Below are 27,819 nucleotides of genomic sequence, written 5' to 3'. Positions count from 1 at the left end.
TGAGGTCATTGAAAATTAGTCCAGATTTATGTTCTTCACAGAAAATAAGCCAAAGCCAATGAATTTCAGGTTGAAAAAATAATTAATTGTTTAATTTTTCTTTTGAAAAAAACTGAAAACGGGTCTCACAGACCCGAACACCATACAAGGGTTAAACAATTTCTCTTCCACAACGTAATCCGATAAAAACCGATCTCTTTACCCGTCGGCTTCCCGTGGCTGTCATGCGACCGGCTATTGCAGTTAATAATACAACAAATTCTTGCCATTTTTTGTGTTTCTTTTTATCGCTGTGTGACTGTTTTCATGTGAAAGCCTGCGTGCGCTAGTACCACTTGCCACTCGTTCCCAGAATCCTTTGCGCTTTTACCCCTGAATGACGTCACATTTTCAATGTTTGTTCATAGATGTCAAACATGGGGCCCGAGGATCAAAAGACTTCAATGTGGCCACTGGACATGACATCAATTTTGGACTTAACATAACAAAGTGTGGGGTTTTTTGTTGTTGTTTTGGTTTGGTTTTTCCAATATGTACTATAGAAATATGCTATAAAATAACAACAAATGTTCACACTGAGCTAACATAACTTTTTTCCGTAAGTTTACACACATATTTATCAAATTGAAGCCCAACAGGAAAAGCTGTAAAAACTTGTGAAACAGCTAAAAGTTCAAAATCTTTGGGCTCCAACACAATTTCCAGTTTTCCGATCTTTTATGTCCAGTGTCCTCACCAACCCGGTAAAAATGGTGTTATGATAGCGGTTCAGGTAAGGACCATGCACAGCCTTCTTCCAGGTTGGGTTGCGCATGCGCAGTCGGTAAACATCGGGACTCCATTCCAGGCTGTCAGTGAGGGTTCCCCGAGCCTCGCATCCTGTGCGGCTGCATCCTTTAACAGCTGTCTACTCTTAACTTTACCTGCGTAACAAACAAAAACAACTTGACCATGAGCGGAGACCACGGACGCGGAGACTCCCAGGTAGCTTTTGGCCGATAATTAGTGTCTTCTGTACAGTTTTGGATCAATTCTCTCAGCAATAACAGACATAACACAAGTATTAACCATCAGGATATGAAATGAGCGCAAATTAACGTTAGCTGTCGCTGCAAGTTAGGCTGCTCTGTTTATTTTAGGAGAAAACTTTTACATTTTTGTGCTCTCTCGGGTCTTTGTTGTGCAGAAATACGCACATTCCTAGGCTCAGCGTATATTCCTATTGAAACTTGAATAAGCGAGCTTACCGGCGTTTTTAAAATTGAAATATTAAAAACATTTTTTTCACAATTTTCAGGTCAATTCCGGATCTAAAGGAAGCGGTAGGACCTCTAATGAGGATTTTCTTGTTCATTCTGACTCTCGATTTCCAGCTGGAATCTGTCTACTGTTAGTTTTTTTAAAGGACAGAAATGGCGTCCCAGAGACTAAGTCCCTTCTCCTCCACTCTCTTGCGGCTATTGTTCAAAAAGAGGGTCTGAAATGCACCCTTGCCAGTCTCGTTTTTTTAATCTGACGGGGTATTCCGAAAGGGCCTGGCGTCGTGTAAATTTTGCATGCTTTAGACTGGCGATACGTGCGTGGAATCGCAGCGAATTTTGGAGCCGAAAGTGGCCGAATTGGGGCTGAGGACTTAGTCTCTGCGCCATTTTCTTTTTCTGTATGAAGCAGGCAGGGCGCCGAGCACAGAGCCAACTGTCTGCCGTGATATGGAGGCGAGAGCTGGGAGCTTATCGCCTCTCCCTGCCCCTATCTCACCACCACCTGTGCTCTGCCTCCATCCTTCCTTAAGAGATATTTATCTGCACTGTTAACGAGGAATACTCACACCAAACTTCAAGCCCTCTCACACACTGAAAAAAGTTGCACGGCATTATTAAAAACATCCACATTTTTTTTATTTTTTTGGCACAAATTATACTTAAATTACACTTAAGTTGGGAGCAGCCTTTTTTGTTTAAATGCTTTATTTGATGCAAAGCAAAGCTGTCTGAGGGAAATTAGTTTCTTATTAAAATGGGGTATATATTACAAAAGCTGATTATGTGGTTATTAAACTGCCATGACAACAGAGAGTCACAAGGTGATGATCAGACTGTTTCAGGTCTACCTTTGGGGGGATTTTACTCAGCAGGAAGCATTTTAATATTAGGAGAACATGCAGAATCATTACGGGCTAGTCGTTTGGCTGGCAGCAGGAGTGTATGAAAACAAAATTGATCTATGTGGAAAATACCCGTGGAGGAATGATGTTTTGCTGGGTGGGTATGAAACATACTTAGCCCCCCCCCAGTCCTCACCAGCCAAGTTCTTCTTTTGGAGATTTGTGTCTCTTATTGTCTCATTGCAATTATCTCTGCATGCATTAAGAGATTTTTGTTTTGTGTGTTTGCATGTTTGTTGACAAAGTGTTTCTCCGAGATTTGGAACCAGAAGTAAGGGAATGGACGTTTGTTGCACAGTTCGTCCTTAAGATGTCACTTCTCAGTAGATTTGTTGCAGCTTTACCAAGGCATGTACATTCAGCTGCCGCTTTATTAGGTACACTTTGCGCAGGCTGTGGCCTGCCTTCAGAGCTACTTTAATTTCTAGTGGTATAGATTCAACGACGTGCTGGAAACGTTCCTCAGAGAGTTTGGCCCATGTCGACATGATGGCATCATAGATGCTGGAGATTTGTAAGTTGCATATCCATCCAGCCATGCATCCCATAGTGTGCTCTTTTGACTTGTGATCTGGTGATTGTGGTGAGCCTGTGCAAATTTTAGCCTGTTCTTAGCTGACAGGAGTGGCACCCAGTGTGGTCTTCTGCTGCTGAGAGATGCTCTTCTGCACATTTTGGTTGTAACAATTGGTTATTTGACTTACTGTTCCTTTCCTATAGGCACTTTGGCCATTCTACTCTGATCTGTGGCATCAACAAGACGATTTCTCCCAGATAACTGCCGCTCTCTGTAAATATTTTTGGACCATTCTCTGTAAACCTAGAGATGGTTGTATGGGAAGATCCCAGTAAATCAGCAGTTTCTGAAATGTCTGGGATATCTGGCACCATCAACCACACCACATCAAAAATCACTTCACCTTTCCTCACCTTTTTGATGCTGCCTGAATACATAATAAATGCTTTCATGTGAATGGCTGATTGGATATTTGCATTAACAAGCAATTGAATAAGTGTACCTAATAAAGTGTTGGTAAGTGAATGTTGCCTTGGAGGTGACACATCCTGACAAATCATGCAAATTGCAAACAGCTAATTGTGAAAGAATCATTTAAAAAGTTTTTGTTCTGATATCTTTAAATGCTTCTCAACAAGTTGATTTCTCCCTTGTACTGTAGACACACACAAACATAAAGACAAGCACAAAGACAAGGAACACAGACACAAAGATCACAAAAAAGACAAGGAGCGAGAGAAATTCAAGCACAGCAACAGGTAAGATGTCTGTTTCTTTGTCTCAGTTATTTGGTGATCTGCTAAACATCATTCACACCTGCCTTTATGTTTGGCTGTTCCCTTACTCTCTTGAAATAATCGGTTTTCAGAGTTAAGTCTTTGTAATGGTATGTATTCACTTTTGCGGTGTTATGGGAACATTTTAAATGAGGAGGATCCTGACAAAATCCAAATTTCATTTTGTCAGTATCAAACACAGTAATATGAAAGACTCAATAAGTGACTGCTGATTTAACTAAAATAAATACAGCAACGTCAAATTAAGTTTCTTAATGAAATCTTTCAATCTTGGAACCATTGTGGATTTGTTATGGTTTCTTTTTGTGTGTCATAAGTAGCTGTCATTACTTTGTCCGTTATTGTTGACAGCCCGCGTCTCTGTCTTTGTGTGATTAAAAACGATAAGCGTACGTTGCCGGTGGTTGTTTTTTTTGGTTTTTTTTGTGATGGCATCTTCTGTGTCTGCACATCCAGACCTCGTCTGACCTTTTACGCTTGATCTCTGCCTTTTGTGTCTTCTGTGTTCTAGTGAGCACAAGGAGCACTCTGAGAAGAAACACAGAGACAAAGACAAAGAGCGACTGAAGCACAGCGACAGCAGCTCAGACAAACACAGACAAAAACACAAAGACAGGGACAAAGACAAGAGGAGAGAAGAGAAGGTTTGTTTATGGGTCGTCGGTATGCTTTTAAATGAAAAGCTTTATATGTGTTTGGAGTAAAGATTGTGAGTCGTTATTTTTTGTGACAAATTGTTTTTGGTCCTGTTTTTTTTAACGTTTCTAAAATCCTCCAGAGAGATTGGCCTCATTAGAAACAAACACTGACAAGCAACCAGAGCCCCTCTGGTTTTCAGTTAACTCTGACTATATGCTAAAGTTTAAAATTAGTTTTTAAAGTTGGCAAAGGTGTGGCATACGTTTTAACATGGTTTTCTATATTTTCTCATTTCTCAGATTCAATCATCTCATTTAGAGAAGCCTAAAAGGGAGAAGGAAAATGGATATGTGAGGTAAACATGATCGCTTTGTTGCAGCTACAGACTCTGCACAAGTCCTGAAGCACATTTCATTTCTTTATCTATTACTTCTAGCGGTAAAATGCTCTTGAACAACAGTTCTCCATTATATCCGAAGGTTTTTCAAAGTTTTACTTTGAACATTGGCTGATTTTTTGTTTTTGTTTTGTGTTTTTACTTATTTTCAGTCCAGTCCTTGTACCTGACCATTTTCAGAGGAATGTTTTTTTTGTTTGTTTTTTTAAGACACTTAACACTGATGTATGCATGATTCAAGCATAAAAATGGCACTTGCCAAAATTGATAAAATTATGAACACAGTAACGTGACAGATTTTGATTGAACCTGGAATATCATTTGAAAAGTGTCTGGCAAATCCTTTATTTTTCAGCTTGCTATTTATTCCAAAACACACTACTAATATAGTTGAAAGAAAAAAAATAGAAAATGCAGAAAGAAACACGGTCAGTCATGGATTAGCCAACATCCAACGAAGAGCTTTGAATGTCCTTCTAGAAGCCTGGAGAATGATTCCTGAAGATTTAAAGAAATTACAGGCTTGCCTAAGAGACTTTATAAATGTGGTCATACCAAATATTGACTTTCATTTTAGAATTGCACAAACTCTGTTTCTGACTTATAGTCTGCAGTGTCATTTGTGCCTGCACGTTTCAGTCCATCACTGCACCCATTTCCTGTTTTTCTAGCAAAATAACAAGAAATGACAGATGGCTAAAGACCTTTGCAGTTATCATGCAGTAAAAGTACTCATGAATCAGCCGTTATTTGCTTTTAAAATAATTATACTAAAGAGCAGTTATTGCTTTGTTGTCATTTACTAAAATGCTGTTCAATGCGTTTGACGTGCCAATTAGAGACAGGAGCCCTGCTGGCATTAAGAGTGAACCTGAGGAAGACAATGGCTTCTACCCCTCACCCCAACACAACAAGAGCTCCAGACAAGAGTATGATGATGAAGAGTAGGTGTCATTCAAATGAATCCAATACGCTTGTAGTTGCAGTTCAGCTTTGGTTGTTCATGTAGTGGTGTAATTTTCTACAGATATGAATACAAGCCCAAAAAAGTCAAGTTGGAACACGACAAAAAGGCCAAAAAGAGGAAACATGAGTACGACGAAGACGAGGAAGATGAGGTTTATTACATGTTAATACACTGTAATGACAAAAATATTTTCCGGGTTGGGGCATCTGCTGTGTATCTCCTTGTAGATCTATTTAATTGAATCCATTTTTTAGGGTATAAAGCACAAAAAGAAGATAAAAGACAAAAAAGGAACAGACGGGAAGAAAGTGAAAAAAGAAGAAGAAGAGAAGTGGAAATGGTGAGTTAATTATAGACACAAATTGATCTTTTCCTCAGGAAATTACAAACCACTTATTTAGATAAAGTGCAGTTTTTTCTCTCTCATCGGTTGTGTTGTGTTGTTGTTTGTCATGATTAGGTGGGAGGAGGAAAGATATACCGACGGCTCCAAATGGCGCTTCCTGGAACATAAAGGTCCAGTGTTTGCGCCTCCATACGAACCCTTGCCAGGCAAAGTTAAATTTTACTATGGTGGTGAGTCAGTTTGTATTAAAGAAAACTTATTTTTGTGTACTTATTATTATCTTTTATTAAAATAATGTAATTTCCTGTATTTGTAGGTAAGCCTATGAAGCTGAGTGCTCCTGCTGAAGAGGTTGCAACATTTTTTGCCAAAATGTTGGATCATGAGTATACCACGAAGGACATCTTTAGGAAGAACTTCTTTAAAGACTGGAGGAAGGTGAGGAAAATGGACATGGCTCTGCAGATAGTGTGAATTTCCAAGTATTTAAATGGGGCTTCACATGTCTTCTGTTTTATTTTAGGAAATGACATCAGAGGAGAAGTCTGTGATTACTGACCTGAATAAATGTGACTTCAGTGAGATGAGCGAGTACTTCAAGGCCCAGTCAGAAGCTCGGAAACAGATGTCTAAAGAGGAGAAACAGGTATTGCAGTTAGGTGCACTCTTCCAACCTCGAGAACTCTGGGATTTCTCAATATATCTTCATACATCTTGTAGAAAATCAAAGAGGAAAATGAACGGCTCCTTCAGGAGTATGGTTTCTGCATCATGGACAACCACAAGGAGAGGATCGGAAATTTCCGCATCGAGCCGCCGGGCCTTTTCCGAGGACGGGGGGACCATCCAAAGATGGGCATGCTGAAGCGGCGCATCAGACCCGAAGACATCATTATTAACTGTAGCAAGTAGGAAATCTCTTTGTCACCGTTATCGCCACCTCAGCTGCCCTGATCTTTAACCGTTCCTGTTTCAGAGGCGAAGCATAGCAGAAACATAAAATCTGGACACAAGTTGTTGTTATCGTGTTTGGTTATGAGATTTACCACAAGGTGGCCCTGTAAAACCATTTTAGGTGAGGACATGTGAAAGATGATGAGACTGTTGTTGTTAAAGGGATAAAATAAGAGGATGTGTGCATGTGAAAGGATATAATAAGCAGCAACTGATGAGGCTTTGAGTATTGATGAAGTGTTTGGTCAGGAGGTCACAGGCATTTACCCCACACCGATCACCTTGTTTTACCACCTGTCTGCCTTGTTTTCTGTTAATCTGTGCTTCTGTCTTTTGATTTTGTGATTACCGTATTTATTTACAGACTGTGGAAATGATGTTGTTTTTGCTTTGGAGACGGGATGTGTGGGAGAGTTTATGGGAAAGCTAAATTGTAGCGGTCAGTTGCCATCAAAGAAAAAACACTGGGTAAAAGATTGTACGTGCTGCCTGTCGCATATACAGTATGGCAGATGTATCACTGACACACACATGCGCTTCTGGCACCATGTCAAAGGTGGTCTTCCTGTCAGTGTAAACTGTATCCGTGCAAACAATAACACAAGCCAGGGAGGACATGTTCACCCCCGCATACTGGAAGGTGGGATTTTATGTTCTCTTTGCACTATTGTCTCATAGCTGTGGTGTTTACACTGCAGAAAAAAGATCAGTTATTTAATTTTTGGTACCTCTGAGGAACGCTTTTAAATCAGCACAAAGCTCCACCGTGGGAACAGCTCCAAACATAGATCAGTGGAAATGTGCCAGCATGTTTTGCACCTGTTTGGTAACTCTGGCTCTTTTTATGTAGGGACTCCAAGCACCCCAAACCTCCCCCAGGGACAAAATGGAAGGAGGTTCGACATGACAACAAAGTAACCTGGTTAGCATCTTGGACAGAGAACATCCAGGGCTCCATCAAGTACATCATGTTAAACCCGAGCTCCAGGATCAAGGTACCCGCGCTTTCGCCGCCTTTTCCCCCAGTAACCTTTTTTTTCTACCATTTTCCCAATGATGGGACGTACGTGTGTGTGTGTGTGTGTGTGTGTGTGCAGGGGGAGAAGGACTGGCAGAAATATGAAACTGCCCGGCGTTTAAAGAAGTGTGTGGATCGCATCCGTGCTCAGTACAGAGAGGACTGGAAGTCAAAAGAGATGAGGATCAGACAGAGAGCTGTGGCGCTGTACTTCATAGACAAGGTAAATAAGAATACAATAAAATTATGGTGACTGCACCAAGTGATAAAATAGATAAAGTAGATTATAGACAAGAACGTACAGCAGCTTTGATTTAAGTAGTAGAAGTAGAACTAGTGGAAGTAGTAGGTTGAAAAGGGAAATCGCTGTAAAGTGACGTGAACTATTGTAGATAATTCAGCTGAATTTTCACATCTCGTGCATTCCCTATGCCTCCAAGCACTACGTTCTCATTTCCGTCCATCATCCCTTTAATGTGTTGTCCTCCACAGCTGTCAGTCACTCACCAGTTCCTATTCCGAGCTGAACATATTCCAGGCCACCATAAGGCCATTGCTGACTCCTCGTCTCATCTCTCACTCCAGACATCCAGGGCCGTGGGCCCACGTGCAGAGGCAGTCCTGATGTCTGTGCTTGAGATATAAACCCCACCAAATTAGAATGAATTTCCTTCCAACTTCAATCTACTTTTCACTTTTTCAACATTGCTTCTTTGGCTAGTTCCCTATCATACGTCATATCATCTCCATCTATAAAAATCCCAGCAATTAAATCTTATCTTAGACGGCTTCCCCTCTTCTTCCTCCCTCTTTGGCTGGGGTCAGTGTCACTACTGGTAGCATGAGGCAACACCTGCACCCTACAGAGGTTTCACAGGTAGTCCAGCTCCTCCAGGATGGCACATCAATACGTGTCATTACCAGAAGGTTTGCTGACCGTAGAAAGTCCTTAACCCATCAGTAGGACCAGTATCTGCTCCTTTGTGCAAGGGGCAGGGTGAGCTGGGCTCTGTGCTCACTGCATGAAACTGTGGAGCCTGATTGGCATTTGCCATAGAAGACCAGCATCTTTGTGGTTTTTGGGATGTCTTTAAATTCAGCCCTCTGTAGGCTGAAAATGTTAATTTCCATCAAACAATGTGGTATCCTTTAATTTCTAACAGCTCAGCAGTTCATCACAGGGCCTACATAAATCCTGACCAAATGTTCTGCTCTGAAGTTTTGCTTATGTTTGTGATGTTTGGTGTTTTTCTCATAGCTGGCTCTGAGGGCAGGTAACGAAAAGGAGGAAGGCGAGACGGCGGACACCGTTGGCTGCTGCTCGCTGCGAGTGGAACACATCAAACTGTACCCCAAGCTGGACGACCAGGAGTACGTTGTGGAGTTTGACTTTTTAGGAAAAGACTCCATCCGCTACTACAACAAAATACCCGTGGAGAAGAGGGTAAGGAAGGAAATGAGAAGGGGAGGAGTTAATGAGGGAAGAAAGAGGTGCTGTGGCAGATATTGGTTGTGTAATGACAGATGTGGAATTTAGTGTTGATGAGATAAAAATGTTCTAATCTATGGAGGATGTTTGTACAGGCAGGTGATCAGAAAGAAATAGTTTTCCGTCAGCTCTGCCTCACAGGGTGGTCTGTTTCCTGCCATTAACAGAGTGTACAAACGACACACACACACACACACACACACACACACACACACACACACACACACACACACACACACACACACGCGCGTTTTTAATTGCAAATTCTTCAGCACGTCTGGGTCCTGTCTATTTGGCTGCATTTCCTCTGAAGTACCAGTTAAAAAGCACTCACACAAAGCACACTAACCTGCAGTCTATAAACCACCTGCACTTGTCATCATGGGCACAAATAAACCCACACCCTCTGCTGGTAACAATGTGTCAGTGCATCCATGGCCACAGTTTTAAGAGTTAAATGTAAGTGACTGATTTGAGGCTGAGTACATCTTCGTTCTTGTTTCCTGTCAGGTCTTTAAAAACCTCCAGTTGTTCCTGGAAAACAAACAGCCTGAAGACGACCTCTTTGACAGACTGAATGTGAGAAACACACAAGAATACCTGCCTTCACGTTAACTGTTTACTTTAACTACTTTGTATAATTCTGATTCACCTGCCCTCCTTAACTGTTGTTCCCTCTTCTTTTCTGTGTTTCCTGCAGACATCTATTCTAAATAAGCACCTACAGGAGCTGATGGATGGACTTACAGCCAAAGTTTTCCGTACCTATAACGCCTCCATCACCCTGCAACAGCAGCTCAAGGAGCTGACCTGTTGTGAGTGAAAATGGTTTCATGTAGTCTTATAGCAACTCATTGTCATCATTAAATAAGTTAGTGCTAGTCTCAATTTATTAGGTACTCTTTGCTACTCTCAGGTTTGGCCTTCACAACTGCCTTAATTCTTCATGATATAGATTCAACAAGGTGCTGGAAACATTCCTCAGAGATTTTGGTCCACATTCATATGACGGCATCAGTTGTTGCAGATTTGTCAGCCACACATCCATAACTCAAATCTCCCATTCTACCTCATTCCAAAGTTTCTCTATTGGTTTGAGATCTGGTGACTGTGGAGGTTGTTTGAGTACAGTGAACTTCTTGTTATGTTCAAGAAACCAGACTGAGATGATCTGAGCTTTGTGACATGGTGTTTTATCCTGACAGGAGCGGGGTTAGATGGATTCAGCAACAATACTCAGGCAGGCTCAGCTGGTATTAAGGGGCCCGAAGTCTGCCAAGAAAGCATATCCCACAACATTACACCAGCAGCAGCAGTCTGAACTATTATAAGACAGGATGAATCAGTGTTTTCATGTACATCAAATTCTGACTCTACAGAATGAACTCAAATCTCATCAGATGAGCCAATCTTCTGTTGTGCAGTTTGGGTGAGCTCGTGCAAATTGTAGACTCATGTTCGTGTTCTTTGCTGACTGATGTGGCACCGGTGTCATCTTCTGCTGCTGTAGCCCGTCTTCTTCAGTGTTAAATGTGTTGTGCTTTTAGAGGTGCTCTTCTGCATACCTTGGGTATAACAATTGGTTCTTTAACTTTTACTGTTTCCTTCCTGTCAGCTCGAAGCATTCAGATTATTCTTCTCTGATTTCTGACATGAACAAGGCATTTTTTCCTAGAGAAGTGCTGCTCACTGGATATTTTTTCTTTTTTATACAGTTCTCTGTACCATTAGAGATAGTTGTATGGGAAAATCCCAGCAAATCAGCTGTTTCTCAGATACTCAGACCAGCCGGCACCAACCAGCACGCCAGGTTCAAAGACATTTAAATCACTTTTCTTTCTCGTTCTGACGCTCACTTTGAACTTGACCGTGTCTGCATTCCTAAATGTACTGAGCTGCTGCCATGGCTTATTAGATATTTGCAAGCAGCTGAACAAGTTTGCATAATAAAGTGACCTGGGAGTGTATGTGAAGCTGTAACTGGTGGCTTCTGTGCTGTGTTGTGACCAGTGACTGTAGAAGTGATTTTGTTTTCTACAGTCACTGTTTGTGACACCTGGACTCTGGAGTTTATATTCATGACAGTGCAGGTATTAAAGTATTGTTTCCACCATGTAAACAAAAGTACTGACTCCTGCTCCTCTCACACAGGTAACTTTAAGCCTGTACTTTTAAGCTGTATACCAGTCTACTTGTACTGTACAGACAGATGTCATTATACGCGTGTCTGTTCATTAAACCTGGGAGAGCAACAGCGCAGAGGAAAGGTGAAAAAGGAAGAAGGAATGACTAATAATAACTGTTCACATGAGCATTGTACACTTAATGCCTTTTTGGGCCTTTCCATTCAAAAATAACTACTTTATTACATTATGTGATAGAATTATAGTAACAGCAGGTTAGCAGCAATTTAGCAAATTGGCTAAACCCTTTACACAGCAAAGTTTGGGTCATTTTAAATTTAAATCATTCTAAACTTTTCCTCTTATGTTGTTTTTGGATCAACAGCTGATGACAGCATCCCAGCAAAGATCCTATCGTACAACCGAGCCAACCGGGCCGTGGCCATTCTTTGCAACCACCAGAGAGCTCCGCCCAAAACATTTGAGAAGTCCATGCAAAATCTTCAGAACAAGGTAAACGTCTGTGTTACGATTGTTTCTGGTTTTGTTATTCCTCCATTAGAATTTGTTCTCAGTAAACAGGCATTTTTTTTTGTACCCATTAAAGGTAAAGCTATCCACTCTTTTGGTGGTGCAGCTTTTAGACTTCACTCTGTGTGCATTTGTTGTGATTGTAGATCGATGAGAAACAAAATCAACTATCAGCAGCCAGGAAGCAGCTGAAGGCTGCCAAAGCTGATCACAAGGCTTCCCATGATGACAAGAGCAAAAAGTAAGAAAACATTAGCACCGCTAATGAGTACAAGAGAGTTTGATCAATTACTTAATTACTTAAACATCTTTGCTCCTCAGCAACGAAGTTTAAATGGTATCCAGGGCATTTAAAGTCTGTCGTTATAATTCCTCGTCTCTCTCTGTCTCCCCGCCTTCGTACACCCCCGTCTTTGTTTTCCTTTGCATCTTGTGTATCTGTCTTCTTCCTTCTCTCTGCCCTGTGTTTGTTTTTCTTTGTAAGGGCTGTGGAGATGAAGCGTAAAGCTGTACAGAGGATAGAGGAGCAGCTGATGAAACTCCAGGTGCAAGCCACAGACAGAGAGGAGAACAAACAAATTGCTCTGGGAACCTCCAAGCTTAATTACCTGGATCCACGCATCTCTGTGGCATGGTATTTATTGTGCACAGAAGACATTCTGTATCTGCGTTTATTAGCTGTTAATTATTATTTAATCAGAGCATCTTTTTTTTTTTGTTTGTTTGTTTGTTGTTTTATACTATGACTTTATGAGCAACCCCCCTACTGATAAATAGGCAGGCAGCCTCTGGGTGGGTGGGTATGTGCAGTCCATACCTACCCTTGGTGACAGAAAGGCAGGAAATGCTTTTGCATTGTAGGAAAAGGAGCAGCTCAAGCAAAAAAGCTAACTGCTGCAAAAGGAAAATAAGAGGAAGAAAAGCGTGTGAGCGTGAGGAACAATGGGGTTTGTTTCTGAAAGCTAGGGAGCGTCGCAAAACAGCCCTCCTTCCTCCATGTGGGAAGGCAATGAGGTGCTGTCTGTGGGTGAATGGAGGGACTTGGCCATAGAGAGGGGGAACATGGCGGTCCGCCCTCCTTAACCGATGCCCCACAGCTATTTATGGAGAACCTCCTCCTCAAGCACAATGGATACAGGAATCCTCCGTGATTTTCTTGGTTGTAGGGCGTAAGGGATGGGGATCCTAATAAAGGGTGGTGCATGGGAACATGGTGTAAACTATGGTATTTGTGAGTAATGGTATGGTGAAGGTACACTGGCTTAACGGCTAGGAAATTAAAATTTTAGCTAGTTAATCATGGTTTCTCTCATTTTATTATATCTCAGTAACAGCTTTAGCTTTTGGATGACTTAACCAGGAAAGTCTTTATTGAGTCTTTATCTACAAATTTCAAAATTAACTGTCAACAAAATGATAAATCTGAAGCAAGGACTCAGAAGTTGAGCACAAAGATCAAAAACTTTAAACATTAAAAGCAGCAGCAGCAATTAAACAGAAACTGACTTTCACTAATGTTAACTGAGGGTCCAAATAATACACAAGACCCTTGAGACCATAACATAAACAGTACCGTGCTGCAGAAGAAGTATAAATACTTAATATACATCGTAATATTTATTAAGTAATCTTTGTCAAAGCTGTCTAATCAAAAGTGTTTCATTCTGTCTTTATTCTTCTTCTACTCCATTCTTGCCACATTTTATGCTTTTAACTTTGCCCTCAACAGTCACATAAAGCTGTGTGAAGTGTGATTGTTAGTTTGTTAGAGTATTGGATCCACATGTTAAGGTTTAACCTTCAATTATAAACCGTAATTGTTTTTTATGTAAAAACTACAAAATCAGAAGCTGTGTGTTTGTTTTTATGTATTAGAAATAATATGAGAGCATAACGATTGACTGTCAAACTGTCCACTGTGTACCTTTCACCCCAACACAGCCGGGATAGACTCCAGCCTCCCTGCGACCCTGAATTGAATAAACAGATTTAAAAAAGGATGGATAAATATGTTTTATGTCCTGCCACAGGCAGCAGGCTTGTAAAATCTTGTGTGTCAATTAAGTACCTTTGTTCCAGACGTCTCAGATCACAATGATGTGAAAAAGAAAGCTTTCAAAAACTCGACCCCAACAACCGCTTTTAGCAGCAATAACTTAAAGTAATTGTTCTCTGTAAGACTCGTTCACATTGTTGTGAAGAAACTTTGTCACACATTTCTTTACAGCTTTAGTTTTGCTTTAGTTCATTGAGGTTTGTGGGCATCTGCACAGCTCTCTTAAGGGCCTACCACATTTCATTCGGGTCGAGGTCTGGACTTTGACTGGCCTGTTGCAACACCTCGACTCTTATTTTTTGTAGATTTGCTGCTGTGCTTGGAATTGCGATTGCCCATACTTGTGCTGAGCTTTAGCTGTTGGACAGATGGCCTGACATCTCCCTCAAGAATACTTGAGTTCCCAGGTCAAAACAAGCCCAAATCATCACCCCTCCACCACCGTGCTTGACAGTTGGTATAAGGTGTTTCTACTGATAAGTTTGTGGTAGAAAAAGAAGCCTACACGAGGGCCGTGTAACCAGAGTGAATCATTTTTTTACCATCACCAGTAGTTCAGTGTTCTGTGAATGTGTGCATAAAACCTTTCTTAGAAAACAGAAACTAATTTTCTGTTTGCAGCTGATTTGCTCTCTAATATTCTTCTTAGACTTTCCTGTTCAGTGAGTCACATGGACACTTTCATGCCACATTGTTTAGATTGCCTGCAAACCAAGGACAAACGGCCCAGTCAGTCTCCAAGCCAAAGACGATGTGATGTCCTACTGATATCCAACAAACTGCTGCAAATTTACCAGTACTGTAACAAAAAATAAAATCCAGTATTAGTATTGACGTGACAGCAGACTTTCACTGCATGCTTTTTGTGGCCAAGTTATAACAATATGTAGAGAATATATGAAAAATTAAGTCAAATCTCTTAATCTTGAAATCGTTCATATTGTGTTTTATTGTTTTTGTCAAATGAAACACTCAAAAAGCAAAAGAGAGAGCGAGGGGATCTGAAACCGTAATTATACAGAAGCGTAAGAAAACTGCAGTTAACGGAAGCTCGCAAGACCTGACAGCAGCCATCAGCTGAAACAAAACCACTCTTTTATCAACCTATTTGTCGAACTGCCACTGTTGCATTTCACACAGTATTTCTTTTTTCATTCTGTCTTGTCTTTCCTCCAATCCCAGGTGCAAGAAGTTCGGTATTCCCATTGAGAAAATCTACAACAAAACCCAGAGAGAGAAGTTCGCCTGGGCGATCGACATGGCCGATAAAGACTATGAGTTTTAAACCTATTTAATGTTTTACCTTTTATACCCATGCCTTTGATATGAAAATGGTTTGCAGGAGATGTCAAAATGTTTCCACTGTGTTGCTGCTGCAGGGCAGTGAAGGAGGAAGGTAAGCCTCTGCTCGAGAGCCGATCGCAGGTGAATAATTGTGCTGTACATAAGGATTAGCTATGTATAGGAAAATAACTCCTTAACCATTTGACCAAGCTGCCGAAGGGCATCTCTCTCTTACAAAACTACAGTATTGCGTATGTAGCTGCAGCTATCTGCCTGTGACCCAGCAGCGACGGACGCATTAGTATTATCTTTTGTGAGATCAAATGTATTGAAATTTGTAAGCCATCAGATTTATTGAGAAATAAATCTATATTGTCATAGAATAATGAATTAAACAAATGTTTGTATGGGAGACTGTGAGACGCAACACGAGAGAGAGGTGATGTGATGACTTTTCATTTGTGTAATTTTAGTGTGAAAGATGAAATGAAATGACAGACTGGTGACAGTGTGAAGATCAGAAAACCCCCAGCACTATGCTCGCACAACTATTAGCGCACAGAATGTCGTCCTTTTTTCCATCACCTCTCTGAGTTTGCTGTTTCTTTCAGGGATGTACATATACTTTTGTCTGTTTTTTGTTTTGTTCTTTTAGTGACTGATTCAGTATTTTTTAAAATGTGTGCTGTAAGCATTATAACAGAAGGCTTTTCATTGCTCAAATGCAACTTTTGCGTGTTCGTTTCCTCAGTTTTACGATGAACTCTGTGTAATATGGATCTTGGTTACTTGAAGCAGCTGAAAGGCAGTGTATGTACTGTATGCCAGAGCTAAAAAAAATAAAAAATAAATACAGGATAGCTCCTCCTGACAAAAGGGGGGTGGATTTTTGCCAAATAAGATCTCAAAAGTCTGTCATTGTAACGTGCTGTTTTTGTATTGCTCTGATAAAGCAGAACGTGTCTTTGAATTCATTTGCAAATGTGAATGGATATTCTAACTTTTGTCATTAATATTTCTTGCTATATGATCTTGTACCACACAATCGCAATCCTGGTTAGTTGAATGCTTGTTTTGAGCTTTGTAGGTTTCAGAATAAAACATCAGACTTGTCTTTTTCGTCTTTTTGTTGCCAGCTTTGATTAGTTTTCAAGTGGGCATTAAAAATAAGCTCATTGTCTGATTACACATGTCTGTGTAATCATAGTCTGATTCCTGATGTGGAGGGAATCAACAGGAATCAGTCAACAACTTATGTTTTAAAATGTACAATTATAATGGAAAAAATAACTAAAAAAAAATAAAAGTTTATTTAAGGCTATGTTTAGGAGACAGTAAGCTCTGTGTTCAGGAAAGGTCTGGGTCTTTAAGAGGCCGATACCATTCCGCTTCAACTGCTCGTTGTGCCGTTATTTGCAGTCAGAACAGCAGGGTCAAACCGGAAGTGCCATGATTGACTACAAATTAAGTGCATGTCTTTGTCAAAACGTTTGCCCTCAAAAAGAGTTTTGCAGATGTTGGATTTAGAACGCAAATCAGGTAACGATGCTTTACCTCGCAGCAATTAGCAGCCATATACACATATTTTAGCTGAATATTGTAATACAGGGCTACTGACTGACTTTTAGAGATGGCAAATCAGGTCAAAACATCAACCCTTAGTCCTTGGGTTTATAAAACATGGACATTAAAGGCAGCGGGAGAAATTTAATGTCACAATTCTGTTGAGCAAATACAAAAAATATCGGGGTGTTGATAATACTGTACACTGAAGAATAATTAGGGAAACAGGCGTCAGTGGTTTCTTTGAAGGACATAAATCAGTCTGATTAAGTTATCTACCTGAAATGTAAGTGACCTTAAAGTGTAGTTATTGGTTTTATTTAGTCACTTTTTCCCACTAATAAGTGTGACTATCAGAGAAACAAACTGTCTGATGTCTCTGCTTCTCCACATCTACATACAAAGAAATCCAAGGTAAACAACAAGAAGAAAGAATGTTTCAAAATGATGCAGTAAGAAAAATTACAAGCATATAATTAGATGGTATCAGTAATAAATGGCTTGGATGTAAACTTAACATACAAGTGATAAATACCTGTTTAAAACTATAGACTGTATACAAAGATGGACATAACCACTATGACATCAACCTTGGCTTTGGAATTTTGGATTTTAACTAAAAAAAATAAATTGCCCTACTGAAGTTTGTTATGAGGGCTGAAACTGTCCAAACAAACAGAAACTGTCCAAATTGTATTTTGCAAACGTTATTTTGTAAATATACTGACGCTGAACATTTTACCATAAGAGTGTATGGAATCGGACTCCATTTAGGAGCCATCTTCAAGTGACAACTACTTGTTTTTTAATTTTAATTATGTTGCACCAATTCACAACATCAGCCACCTCATGTTGTTTTGTATAGGAGAGTAAAGGCCCTACAACATTAGAAACGCTCCCCAACAATCAGAGGCTCTCCCCTATGAGCCCTGTCATATCTTGAAAATATGACAGGGTCACCATTTCCTACAAGGAACCTCAAGGAGCGGCAGTTTTTTCTGCTTCCTCATTCAACTGTGGATGTTGCTTCCTATTTAAAACCAGTATTACAACATGCTTCACCGTCACCACAGATGATAAAGCAACTGCATAAACAGAACACCAAAAGTACACACGCTCGCCAACACTCATGGTGATGCCTCTGTTTATTTGAAATAAAGCACAACTACTTTGATAATAAACATTGATAATGATAATAAACATGCATATGTTAAATGTGTGAAAGATATGTGAAGTGTTATGTATCTGTTTTTCATACAGCTGTTGTGAATAGGGCGACCAGATCGCTATAAAATAAATGCAGACTAAACACAGTTTGTGCGAAATGCTAGCTCATAAGGAGGTCGAGTTATTGTTGAGGTTTTCGCTATATTAATGTAGTCATTACTTTACAATACAAAGCACCTTGAGGTAACTGTTTTTGTGATCTGGCACTATATAAATAAAAGTGGATTGAACTGGCATTAGGATAACCTTTTTCTGACTATATTAAAAAGTTTTTGCAAAAGCCAGAAATGTGCATGAACCAGTCAAAATGTGTAACATTGTCTCAAGATGTAGGACAGTGGGGCAAGGAATAAAACAAAAAACAAAAAACGAATAAATTAAACTCGCTGTCCCACATAAAGAGGGACATCAGGTCGCCCTAATTAAGAAACGGGCGCGTTACACGAAATTAATCTTTTTTTAAACTACATTCTCAACCTCTTTACGCGACGCGATTACTTCTTTTATTGTGAAAAGCCGCGACGGAAGCCTCGTGACAGACTCCGGGTCGCTTGACGTGCCAGAGAGGGCCTGCGCTGGCTTGATCCGAGAGCAGACAAACTTGCGTAGTCTTACCACGGGCTTCGGTGTCTGTCTGCCTCTCTCTCTCTATGGACGGCCAGAGGCGAGAAGAGGAAACGGGAATTGTTGTTGTCCGGACCGCAGCGCCTTATGAGAGCCCGGCGATGATTTAATCACGGAAAACCTGAGTGTGGGTGGGAAAAAAAAGAAGGAGAAAAGACGCGAGGAGAGAGGAGCAGCCAGCCGTTGGAGATGTGCGGTCGGGCCGAGATTGCGGCGGTAGGTAGTTCCAGCACGGCAGCCCCTCTCCGACGTGTTGTTTTCCCAGTTAATTTTTCTTCGCACGGAAAAGGAAAAGGAGGAGTAGGAATGAATAGAACAGCTACTGCTACCTCAGCCCCCTGTTTTTTTTTACGGGTCTAGCAGGGTATGTTTGTTGTTTTCGCCCAGCGAAATGCTAGCACACACCGGCCCCGTTTCCACGCCGTGAAAATAGCCAGACGGTTCTTGTTACAGCGTTAACCCCACTCTTCTGCCATTCGCCACCAGTTGTATTCCTAAAACTGTTTTCACAGGAAACTTTTTTTCCTGTAGGGAGTTACAGGCCTGTTGGTCTTTTTCTTTTTTTAATTGAAAAAGCAGTCTAAATAACATTAAACCCCGTTTCTCCTTTCTGTTGTATTTATCTACATCAACATGATTTCTCGTTGCACGATGGGTTTCTGATGCAGCTCTCATTTATTCACACCACTCTTAATGATACATAATGCACTCTGATGGGATTGAAAGGTTGTAGCCTAATCGTTGCTCTCAGTACTTGTACCCTTAAGTTAATAAGGTCAAAGGTATGTTTTGAAATATATTCTTTGCCCACATTTTTTGTTTAGCTTGTAAGTACGGAAGATAAGATGATCTGAGAAGTTGAATGTTTGTAATCAAGACGTACAACGTAAAATATATATATATATATATATATATATATATATATATATATATATATATATATATATATATATTTGTGTGTGTATATGACATGACATGAGTCATTTGTGGTTTCGGGGCTGAACATTAAAGAAGAGTTTTTAGAAATATAATTTTATAAATGGTCATTATAAAGCATTATTACTGCCTACGTTCATATTTGACATGTATCTCAACATATGGGTAGCAGTGTCTTACAGTGTGCATTTATTTATAAAGATTGGATGATAGAAACATTTACACTTCATGCAATATCGTTTAAAGCATGGCTCTTGACAGCATCAAACTCTTTGGTGCCTTATAATGTGCATGCAGCACTGACACACATGAAGTCCCAGAGGAATTGTTGTTTCACGGGCTTCCCCTCCCTTCTTCTCCTCCTGTAGGTATCCCTGTCTAAGCCTGTACTGAGCAGATTGTTCTGAGAGGAAACGGATAACAAACAGGGGAAGTGAACATGGCTGGGACCTCTGGCTTCTTTTCCAATGGACCTGTGCCGTGGATGGACAACGCCACAGAGATGAACAACCTGTACCGAGACCTGGAGCTGGGGACAGTACTGACACTATTTTATTCTAAGAAGTCCCAGCGGCCAGAGAGAAGGACATTTCAAGTAAAGCTGGAGACCAGGACTATTATCTGGACTCGGGGCACGGATAAAATAGAGGGCGAGAGTGAGTATTCTGTCAGTGCAAACATGCTCATACAAATATCAGCGCTCCTGATGACTGGTAAATTTGTAAGGTATATGTGCCAGAACTGGTTGGTTGGCATACAGTCAGAAATATGATGGGTGCAGCGTTTTTTTTAAGATGCTTGAATGCCTCACAAAAGACTTGCACGATGGGCCGACATGATGGTATTGTGAACAGTTGGATAGTGTTGTCAGTTAGGATGTGATGTCACATCTAAAAGCCCCAAATAATTGAATTCATACAGCAAAGACGCAGTGAAATCTCCACTGATTCCACTGATCAATAAGAGACTGGTAGTGCAGTGATATTGTAGATGTGGGATTTTTTTTAATTTTTTTTATACATTACAGCTAAAAGTGCTTTAAGCGTCAAGTAACTAGTCGCTATTGGTGTAAGATATTTTAGTTGATGTCTACATTGGAACCCAAGGCAACTGATTAACCTTTAAAGATGCCAAAACCTTTGTGTTGTGAAAAATGTAAGTTGTACTGCCAGGATTAAAAATTAAAGTTACTGAGCAAATACATGAGTAGTTTAAGAGGTTGGTTGGTTTTACAAGGTTTTTACACTAAAGACAGTTTGGAGAAACTGGGATCAGTACGGTAGAAGTAAAACTGAACCGGCTGCTTTTTAAGCGCATAAATCAATCTGATAGCTAAAGTTGTATGATAGAAAGAAAACGTACAACCCCGCCTGTGTGTCGTAATATCAGTGTTTAAAGTGCTTCTTTACTGAACCACAGGTTGCTTAAATGTTCAGTTGTTTGGGATTATTTTCTTGCAATATAATATATTTATTTCTCTTGGAAAAAGCAGGTATGAATATCAGAGGAAGAAGAAATTAAATCACGTGTCAGGTACAAATAGTTGTAGGGTCGACGCAGAGAAGAAACACTGCTTCCTTGCGCTCTTTTGTTCCTTTTTAATAGGAATATTCTGTATAGTACCAGGAAGCTGGCATTCAGGTTAATCTTCAACAAAGCAGCGTGTCTAACTGAGGACGCACAGGCCTTTAGTGAGTCGTAATGTCATCTGTCTCTTGGGTAGCAGGATGCCTTGTGCACAGCTGCACTCTGCTCCGGATGCAACAAAAAGAGCACACACACACATACACAAAGGAGGGTAGGCTTAGTGGTGTTCTTTTCTTTTTTTGTTTTTTGTTTTGATGTTTTTTTTTTTTTTTTTGGTAAAATCAGTATCATCTTCTTAGTGAAGGGTTTCATACGCCCATGAGCTCATAGCTGCCATTTGATACTCCTGGAGAGGTGAAATTGGCCTGAGCTGCTCATTAATGTTCAGAAATAGAATACCAGGGTTTTTACTGGAAGTGTGTAATCGTTCAGGAACGATTTGGCCCCGTGTATTTACCCCCTATCAATGGCAATGAAAGAATGATGTCCATTAACTGTGGAAACGGCAGTCTCGTATGCTTCTAAATATAAAGTGCTGAGAAGTGGACCCATTTGTTCCATCCTCTCTTAAAGTGTATTTTGTGCATTTTTTTTCACCACTCCACGTGATTTGCCTTTCAGTTTTTGCCCCGTGTTTCCAATCAGATAATTGGCTGCACTCATTTGTGGCTCGCACACTTGTATATTACTCTACAGCACACTATGATGTATGTGCGGCTTGACATAGCAGGATGTGGTCTTGCAGAATGATTGTCAGTAGACAGACGTGCCTTCTGAGCGTGTCATAAATATGCAGCTTGGATACCTGGGCTTCACAGTCTGTCTTTTTAAGTGAAAAAGTTTGCTCCAGTTCTGTTAGTCACTACATGAGTGTACAGTTTGTTTTCAAAGAGACTGCTGCAACACGTCCTGCACAGCATCCTCAGTAAAACTCAGCAGTATCATGCGAATCATTTTCTAACCCCCCTCGTTTAGTGTGTGACAGATACCAGGTGACATGTACATGAATCGAAATCATGTTTGAGTCATTAGGCACCATCAACTCATTTTAATATCAGAGAGCTACGGAGATGGAAAGTGAGTTCGCTGGCAAGCTTTGATGAACTCTGAGCCGCTTCTAGAGTTTTATGAATGAATACTTTTATACTCTCAACCATTTATTTGAGTTTTGTGTCCTGGTTTGAAAAAACCCCAAAACAACTTAGTTCTTGTAACCTCATAGTCATACCCTGTTATGTTTACAAGCTCTGGTTGAAGAAACTGAAATACAATTGGCAAAAAAAGGCATAAAAGCACATTATTTAACAAAAATGAAGCCAAAATGCAGAAGCAGTGTGTGAAAGACTAATGATGCCAATCAGATGCACTTATTTGGAATAGAAGAGAGTACGTCTTTATTGTCATTGTACATGTACATCGAAACTGTGAAGGAAATATAAATAGACAATAGGACAACAGTAATAAATAACAAAGCAAGATGAAGTCACTCATTAAAAGGGCAAATTGCAAAGGACTTGGTCCGTATATATAGTCTGTATGTAAGTAGCCTGAAAGATGAGGTGCTACGTAGACAATGGCTCACATTAGTGGGGTGGTGGACAGGTGTATGTATGGAAGACATGGTGGTGGTGGCCTTAGCTGTTTGTGAGTCTGAAATTGATCCTCAGTGAGTGTGAGCATCTCTGCAAAAGCAGATGTTTCAGGAATTTACTGCTCTGGGGAATTCAGGTGTGTTAACACAGTGGCAAAGAGAAAAGACATCAGGGAAGTATATGAGGCCATTTCCAAAAAAATTAAAGTCCATCAGTCTTTAAGTGTGGATCTCCTAACAAATTCATTGCAGACCTTGCAATCCTCAGAAAACTGCAAAAAACCTAAAAGCAACATCTCGGACTGTACAGGCCTCAGTTAGCATTTTAAGTGTTAAAGTTTGTGACAGTAAAAAAAGAACAAGATGGAACAAGTATGGCTTGTTTGGAAGCCTCTTCTTAATAAAAAGAACATGACAGCACCGCTTAGGCAAAAATGCATGTGAGCAAATCACAAGACTTCTGAGGCAATGTTATTTGAACAGGTAAGACCAAACTGGAGATGTTTGGTAATAATGCAAAGCACCACCACTAGTGAAAACTAAACACAGCATGTCAGCACAAACACCCCATACCAGTTGTCAAGCATGGTGGTGGAGAGGTGATGGGTTGGGTTTGTTTTGCAGCCACAGGAGCTGGGCACCTTGCAGTCATTGAGTCAACCATGAACCATAAGTATTCTAGAGTGAAGCCATCTGTCTACAGCTAAAGCTAGGCTGAAACTGGGTCATGCAACAAAGCAGCAAATCTACAACAGAATAGTGGACAAGGCAAAGTCCAGACATCAGCCTGAGTGATATGCTGTGGTGGGACCTTAAGAGAGCTGTGCATAAATGAATGCCTGCAACGCTGTAAAGAAGCGTGGGACGAAATACCTCCACAACAATATGAGAAACTCATGAAGGCATACAGAAAATAATTACTACAAGCTATTGCTGCTATAGGCAGCTCTATATGCATTTGAATCATGTGATGTAGTTAATTTCACAGTTTCTTACTGAATTGTGGTTTATTTATTTTGTTATTCATCTGAAGTTCTATTTACCTAATTGTAAGACCTGGTAAAGACTAAATAGTAATTTATTATGTCCTGATATGAAAAATCTTTAATGTCCTTCCTTTTTGCCGTGGCGTTGGGCAACATTAAATTGCTCATCTTCAAACACAGCGTCACAGGCTAGCTGCACTGTTTAGCAGGTTATATTTAATAACATACTGTAGAAATGTTTCTGTCATCCAGTTTATCTCTGGTTGAAGAAAACCACTGTGGGTAAATTTGTTGCATCTTGATAAGCCTGGTGTGGTGTTCATTAGAAGTTCTACATCCTTTCCACTTTTGCTCAGTTGAATGTTGAGAAAATCTTCTCTAAATCTGTAAGTGTATAGTTGGACATTAAGTTTTTATGTATATTATGGACAATAATGAACAGTTTATTGCAAACATTACAGAAAAGCCCCCCCCCCAGATTTTTGGTTTAGAATATGTAAATGTGTGTGTGTCTCTATATATATCTATCTCACATCACAGCTCAGACACTGATAAAATTAAATATAAACATTACATATTTTATTAAACACTTCTCACATGTAGTGTGAACCACGCAAGGATAAATGGTCAGCAGTAAGCATGAAATTCAACTCGTGGGCAAAGTCTTGTAGAAATGCAAGCTGCAGTGTAATATTAATTCCAGGACAAATGCATATAAACTTGCTAAGTAATGACTGACACATCGTGAGTTTGAATATGAGACTTTTTTCCCCTTTATAAACACTACATAATGATGCCGTGCTGCAACTGCTCCTAGGTTTGGGATAAAATCGATGCTGCAGTATACCACATCCGCTTCCTCCTATGGTGTTATCAATACACTAGCAACAGAATCAATTTTTTTTATTTAACCCTGTGAGGCCTCAGTCAGTACTCTGACCCCTAAGCCTATATTATCAGAGTATGTGATTTTATTTTTTATTGTTTCATTCTTTTTAACCTTTAAAAACTGACAAGCGTCTGTCCTTTAGTTTTTCTCCAAAGCTTACAGCAACGCTAAAATGGCTATGCGAATTAAACTTCTTGCGCATCCTGCCAATCTAAATGGATTCCTTAGCTAGAGCCACAATTTCTTGACTCTTCATGTTGACATTGAGCAAATAAAAGAGGTTAAAATGAATGTTCTTAACCGGCTTGCGTTGAGGAAGAAGCAGCTCGGAAAGCGACGATGGCAGACTGCAAGAGAATCGGAGAGCTAACTGAGTGAATTTACAGACTATTCAAAAGTTGAAAAATTGTGATAATACTCACTGACAATACAGTGCACTGAATACATGGATAACTCGAGTTTTTTGGTCTTTTAGGGATATTTTTCACAGATATTTGTTTTGCACTCTACTGGATATCACTGAACTGTTGCATTGTAATGACACGAGTTACTTTCTACATCTACTGTTGCATTGATCTGCTCAGTCACAGAGGGGCAGTTCACATAAATGCAGAAACGGTCAAATTCATGGCATTTGAATAAGAGCTGTAATTCTAGATGAGCACAAGAAAAGAAGCCACATCTATTTTGATAGTAAGATAAGATAAGAGAGATAAGATAAGATAGAACTTTATTAATCCCTCGGGTGGGTTCCTCTGGGAAATTCGATTTCCAAAAAAGCACAGCACCGACAGAAGTTACAGAGTTATACACACACACATATATATAAATACAGAGACAATATAAATAAAATATACGAAGGGGATAAATAGAATAAATAGGAATAAAAAAATAAAAATAAAAAAAAAATGTCTTTTTTATGTCTTTTAAAAATTTATGTCTTTTAACAAAAATTCCTCAAATATGTTTATAGATTTTTCTACTGTAAACATTGTTGTTTGCTTAATATGACTGCTAACTCAATATCTTTGGGCTGTGGACTCTGATCGTGACAAAATTAGATATTGAAATTTGGACTCTGGGGAAACTAGGATGGGTATTTTCCACTGCTGCCCTGAGATTTTACACTGTCATTGGGGCAATAATTGGCAGATTCATCTACAATGAAAGGATTCATTGACAACCTTTTAATTTGAATGGTGCAGGAATGTGAGGCGTGTTCAGGTGTAGACAGGATTTAGAACTGTGTTGTCGTCGTTGTTGTTATGATACGTCGGTGAGCAGTTTTGACAATAATTCAAACCACATACTGTTTTAACACGCACCACGACATTGGAGGAGTTCCTTTTCAGCAGCAGTACCAATAAATGTTCTCACCTGTAGCCTGGAAATCCTTTTTTGAGAATGAAGAAGTCTTTGGGTTGTTTATGTTAAGTTACATAACCAGCGGGTGGAATTAACTTGCACACACGTGTGAAAACTGTCGTCCTTCTGATGTGCTTTTTCCATACCTCCCGCAAAGGACGTGCATACACTGTAACACCTCAGACGTGATGTCATTTCTAACTGACCCACCTTTTTTTGTGTGTGTTTGTGTTACTCGTTTGGATCTGGCCGTAGTTTATATGTAAGAACATTTTCAACAAAATACTGAGACATTAGCCCTCAGGCAGCAACGCTGTTACTTAATCAGAAACTGCTTTCAGATTGATTGTCTGTATGAAAACGTTGTAAAGAGCAGGCTGTTGCTGGAAAACAAGCAGAACTCAACAGCAGACTCGTTCCATTTAGAGATTGTTGGAAAGGGGAACTGAACCCTTTTAGCGGCTTGTCAGATGTTTGTCAGAGGAAAAGTCTTCTGCTGAAGTTGATCCCATATGCTGTCAGTGAAGCTCACATGGATCAGCTGATGTGGAAGTGTGCAGTGAAACATTGTCACAACATAGGCCGCATAGTCACTTGGAAATGTTCAGGGGTTTTTTTTCTTGCTTTAGAATGGATGGTGCATATAAACACGATTGATCTGCTTAATAGTTAAAAAGATGAATCTGGGGCTTACCTCACAGATTTATTTCTGGCTATTTAAGGTTAAAAATATAAAATATGCAGTCCAGGTAATTTGTGGATGTGCCCCATATGCAAGAAAGATCCTACAGTGTCAAGTTCATATTGCATACCCATATGTTTTTATTTATTCTATAGTCATCTTTATATTTTCTCACTTAGAATATTTAGCAAAATAATTGCTCAATGGTCCTTTGCTGACATTGTGAACATGATTATCAGTCAAAACTCTTAAGTCTGCGTGGCCGAGTGTGACGTTTTCAGTTGCCATGAAATTCTAAGCGAATTGTGAACGTATTGACTTTTGACACCACCGTGGTTCAGTTGTAAACACTGCAAGAAGGTGTGCAATTTGAACCCATGCAGAGTTGAAAAATATGGGCTACCTGGGAAAAGGACACTGTCACAGAAGCGATTCTTAATCTCAAGATTTTGAGTCGCTGGTTGAATGCAGTTCAGTAATAATCATGCTTATGTCTTTACCCATCCAATCCAATATTTTAGGCTTTATAGCAACACTAAAGCTGACAGTTACTTTTGATTTGTTTTATTTGTGATATTCTTTCTTTTAATTTTCTTAGTAAATGTATGTGAAATGTCAGAAAGTTGGGCCTTCTTCCTATATTTTATTTTTGGTTCACAGTATTTTCAGTTGTATAAAAATGGAAAAGAAGAACATCCTGACATTGTGTGTGAAACAGTAGAAGTTTGACATTTTAGATGAAAAACAGAAATGTTCTTTTTGATCGTTTGCTTTTTCACAATATCATAACATTGGCTTATTTAAAGTAAAACAACAACAAACAAAAAGGAAATTGGGGGAAGGGGATAAACTTTACATTGGCCAAAGTTTAAACATCAGGCTGTCATATTTTTACTGACAATACTTTTGCTTGGGTATGAAAAATGTTGGAAGACAGGGCACAGCACAGAAGGAAGTGTGGTAGTGTTTTGCAGGATACCTCCTCTCATCTCTTTTGGTAAGGTTACACCTCTGGCTATCTCTTTCTTTCCTGCATCTGTCTGAGGCAAGCTCCAAATATTTTGACACAAATGACTAAAAGTGTTGT

The 27,819-nt window shown here is 39.8% G+C and overlaps 2 protein-coding genes across 2 annotated transcripts in view; both read left to right on the top strand.

Annotated features, from left to right (window-relative positions):
- The first annotated feature begins 805 nt into the window (after positions 1-805).
- top1b (DNA topoisomerase Ib) lies at positions 806-16,396 on the top strand. The gene is made up of 21 exons (XM_085259664.1): positions 806-984; positions 1,298-1,322; positions 3,343-3,439; positions 3,990-4,122; positions 4,417-4,472; positions 5,354-5,458; positions 5,542-5,632; positions 5,736-5,821; positions 5,942-6,057; positions 6,144-6,265; positions 6,351-6,473; positions 6,548-6,735; positions 7,632-7,776; positions 7,879-8,022; positions 9,058-9,243; positions 9,799-9,867; positions 9,989-10,103; positions 11,797-11,924; positions 12,089-12,183; positions 12,427-12,576; positions 15,181-16,396. Exons 1-21 carry the CDS (start codon positions 952-954, stop codon positions 15,281-15,283), a joined length of 2,310 nt encoding a protein of 769 aa, XP_085115790.1. The 5' UTR covers positions 806-951; the 3' UTR covers positions 15,284-16,396.
- A 2,233-nt stretch (positions 16,397-18,629) lies between these two features.
- Positions 18,630-27,819, top strand: part of plcg1 (phospholipase C, gamma 1) — a 28,276-nt gene continuing 19,086 nt past the window's right edge. Inside the window, exons 1-2 of the mRNA XM_085258995.1 lie at positions 18,630-18,912; positions 20,001-20,288. Of these exons, the coding sequence (XP_085115121.1) occupies positions 20,072-20,288 (217 nt within the window). The 5' untranslated portion in view covers positions 18,630-18,912; positions 20,001-20,071. The remainder of the gene's footprint in view (positions 18,913-20,000; positions 20,289-27,819) is intronic.

This window comes from Mchenga conophoros, linkage group LG20 (genome assembly GCF_057382185.1).
Source record: "Mchenga conophoros isolate Kocher_MC1m ecotype Shallow Benthic linkage group LG20, M_conophoros_male_GT1.1, whole genome shotgun sequence".
Classification (NCBI taxonomy): domain Eukaryota; kingdom Metazoa; phylum Chordata; class Actinopteri; order Cichliformes; family Cichlidae; genus Mchenga; species Mchenga conophoros.
Note: the sequence above shows the minus strand (reverse complement) of the source record. Positions and strands in the feature narration are given on the sequence as shown.

Coding starts and splice junctions, on each gene's coding strand:
- top1b (XM_085259664.1), top strand. CDS start 952: ATGAGCGGAGACCACGGACGCGGAGACTCCCAG. Junction 5,822..5,941: donor GAAGAAGAGAAGTGGAAATG/GTGAGTTAATTA, acceptor TGTCATGATTAG/GTGGGAGGAGGAAAGATATA. Junction 6,266..6,350: donor TCTTTAAAGACTGGAGGAAG/GTGAGGAAAATG, acceptor GTTTTATTTTAG/GAAATGACATCAGAGGAGAA.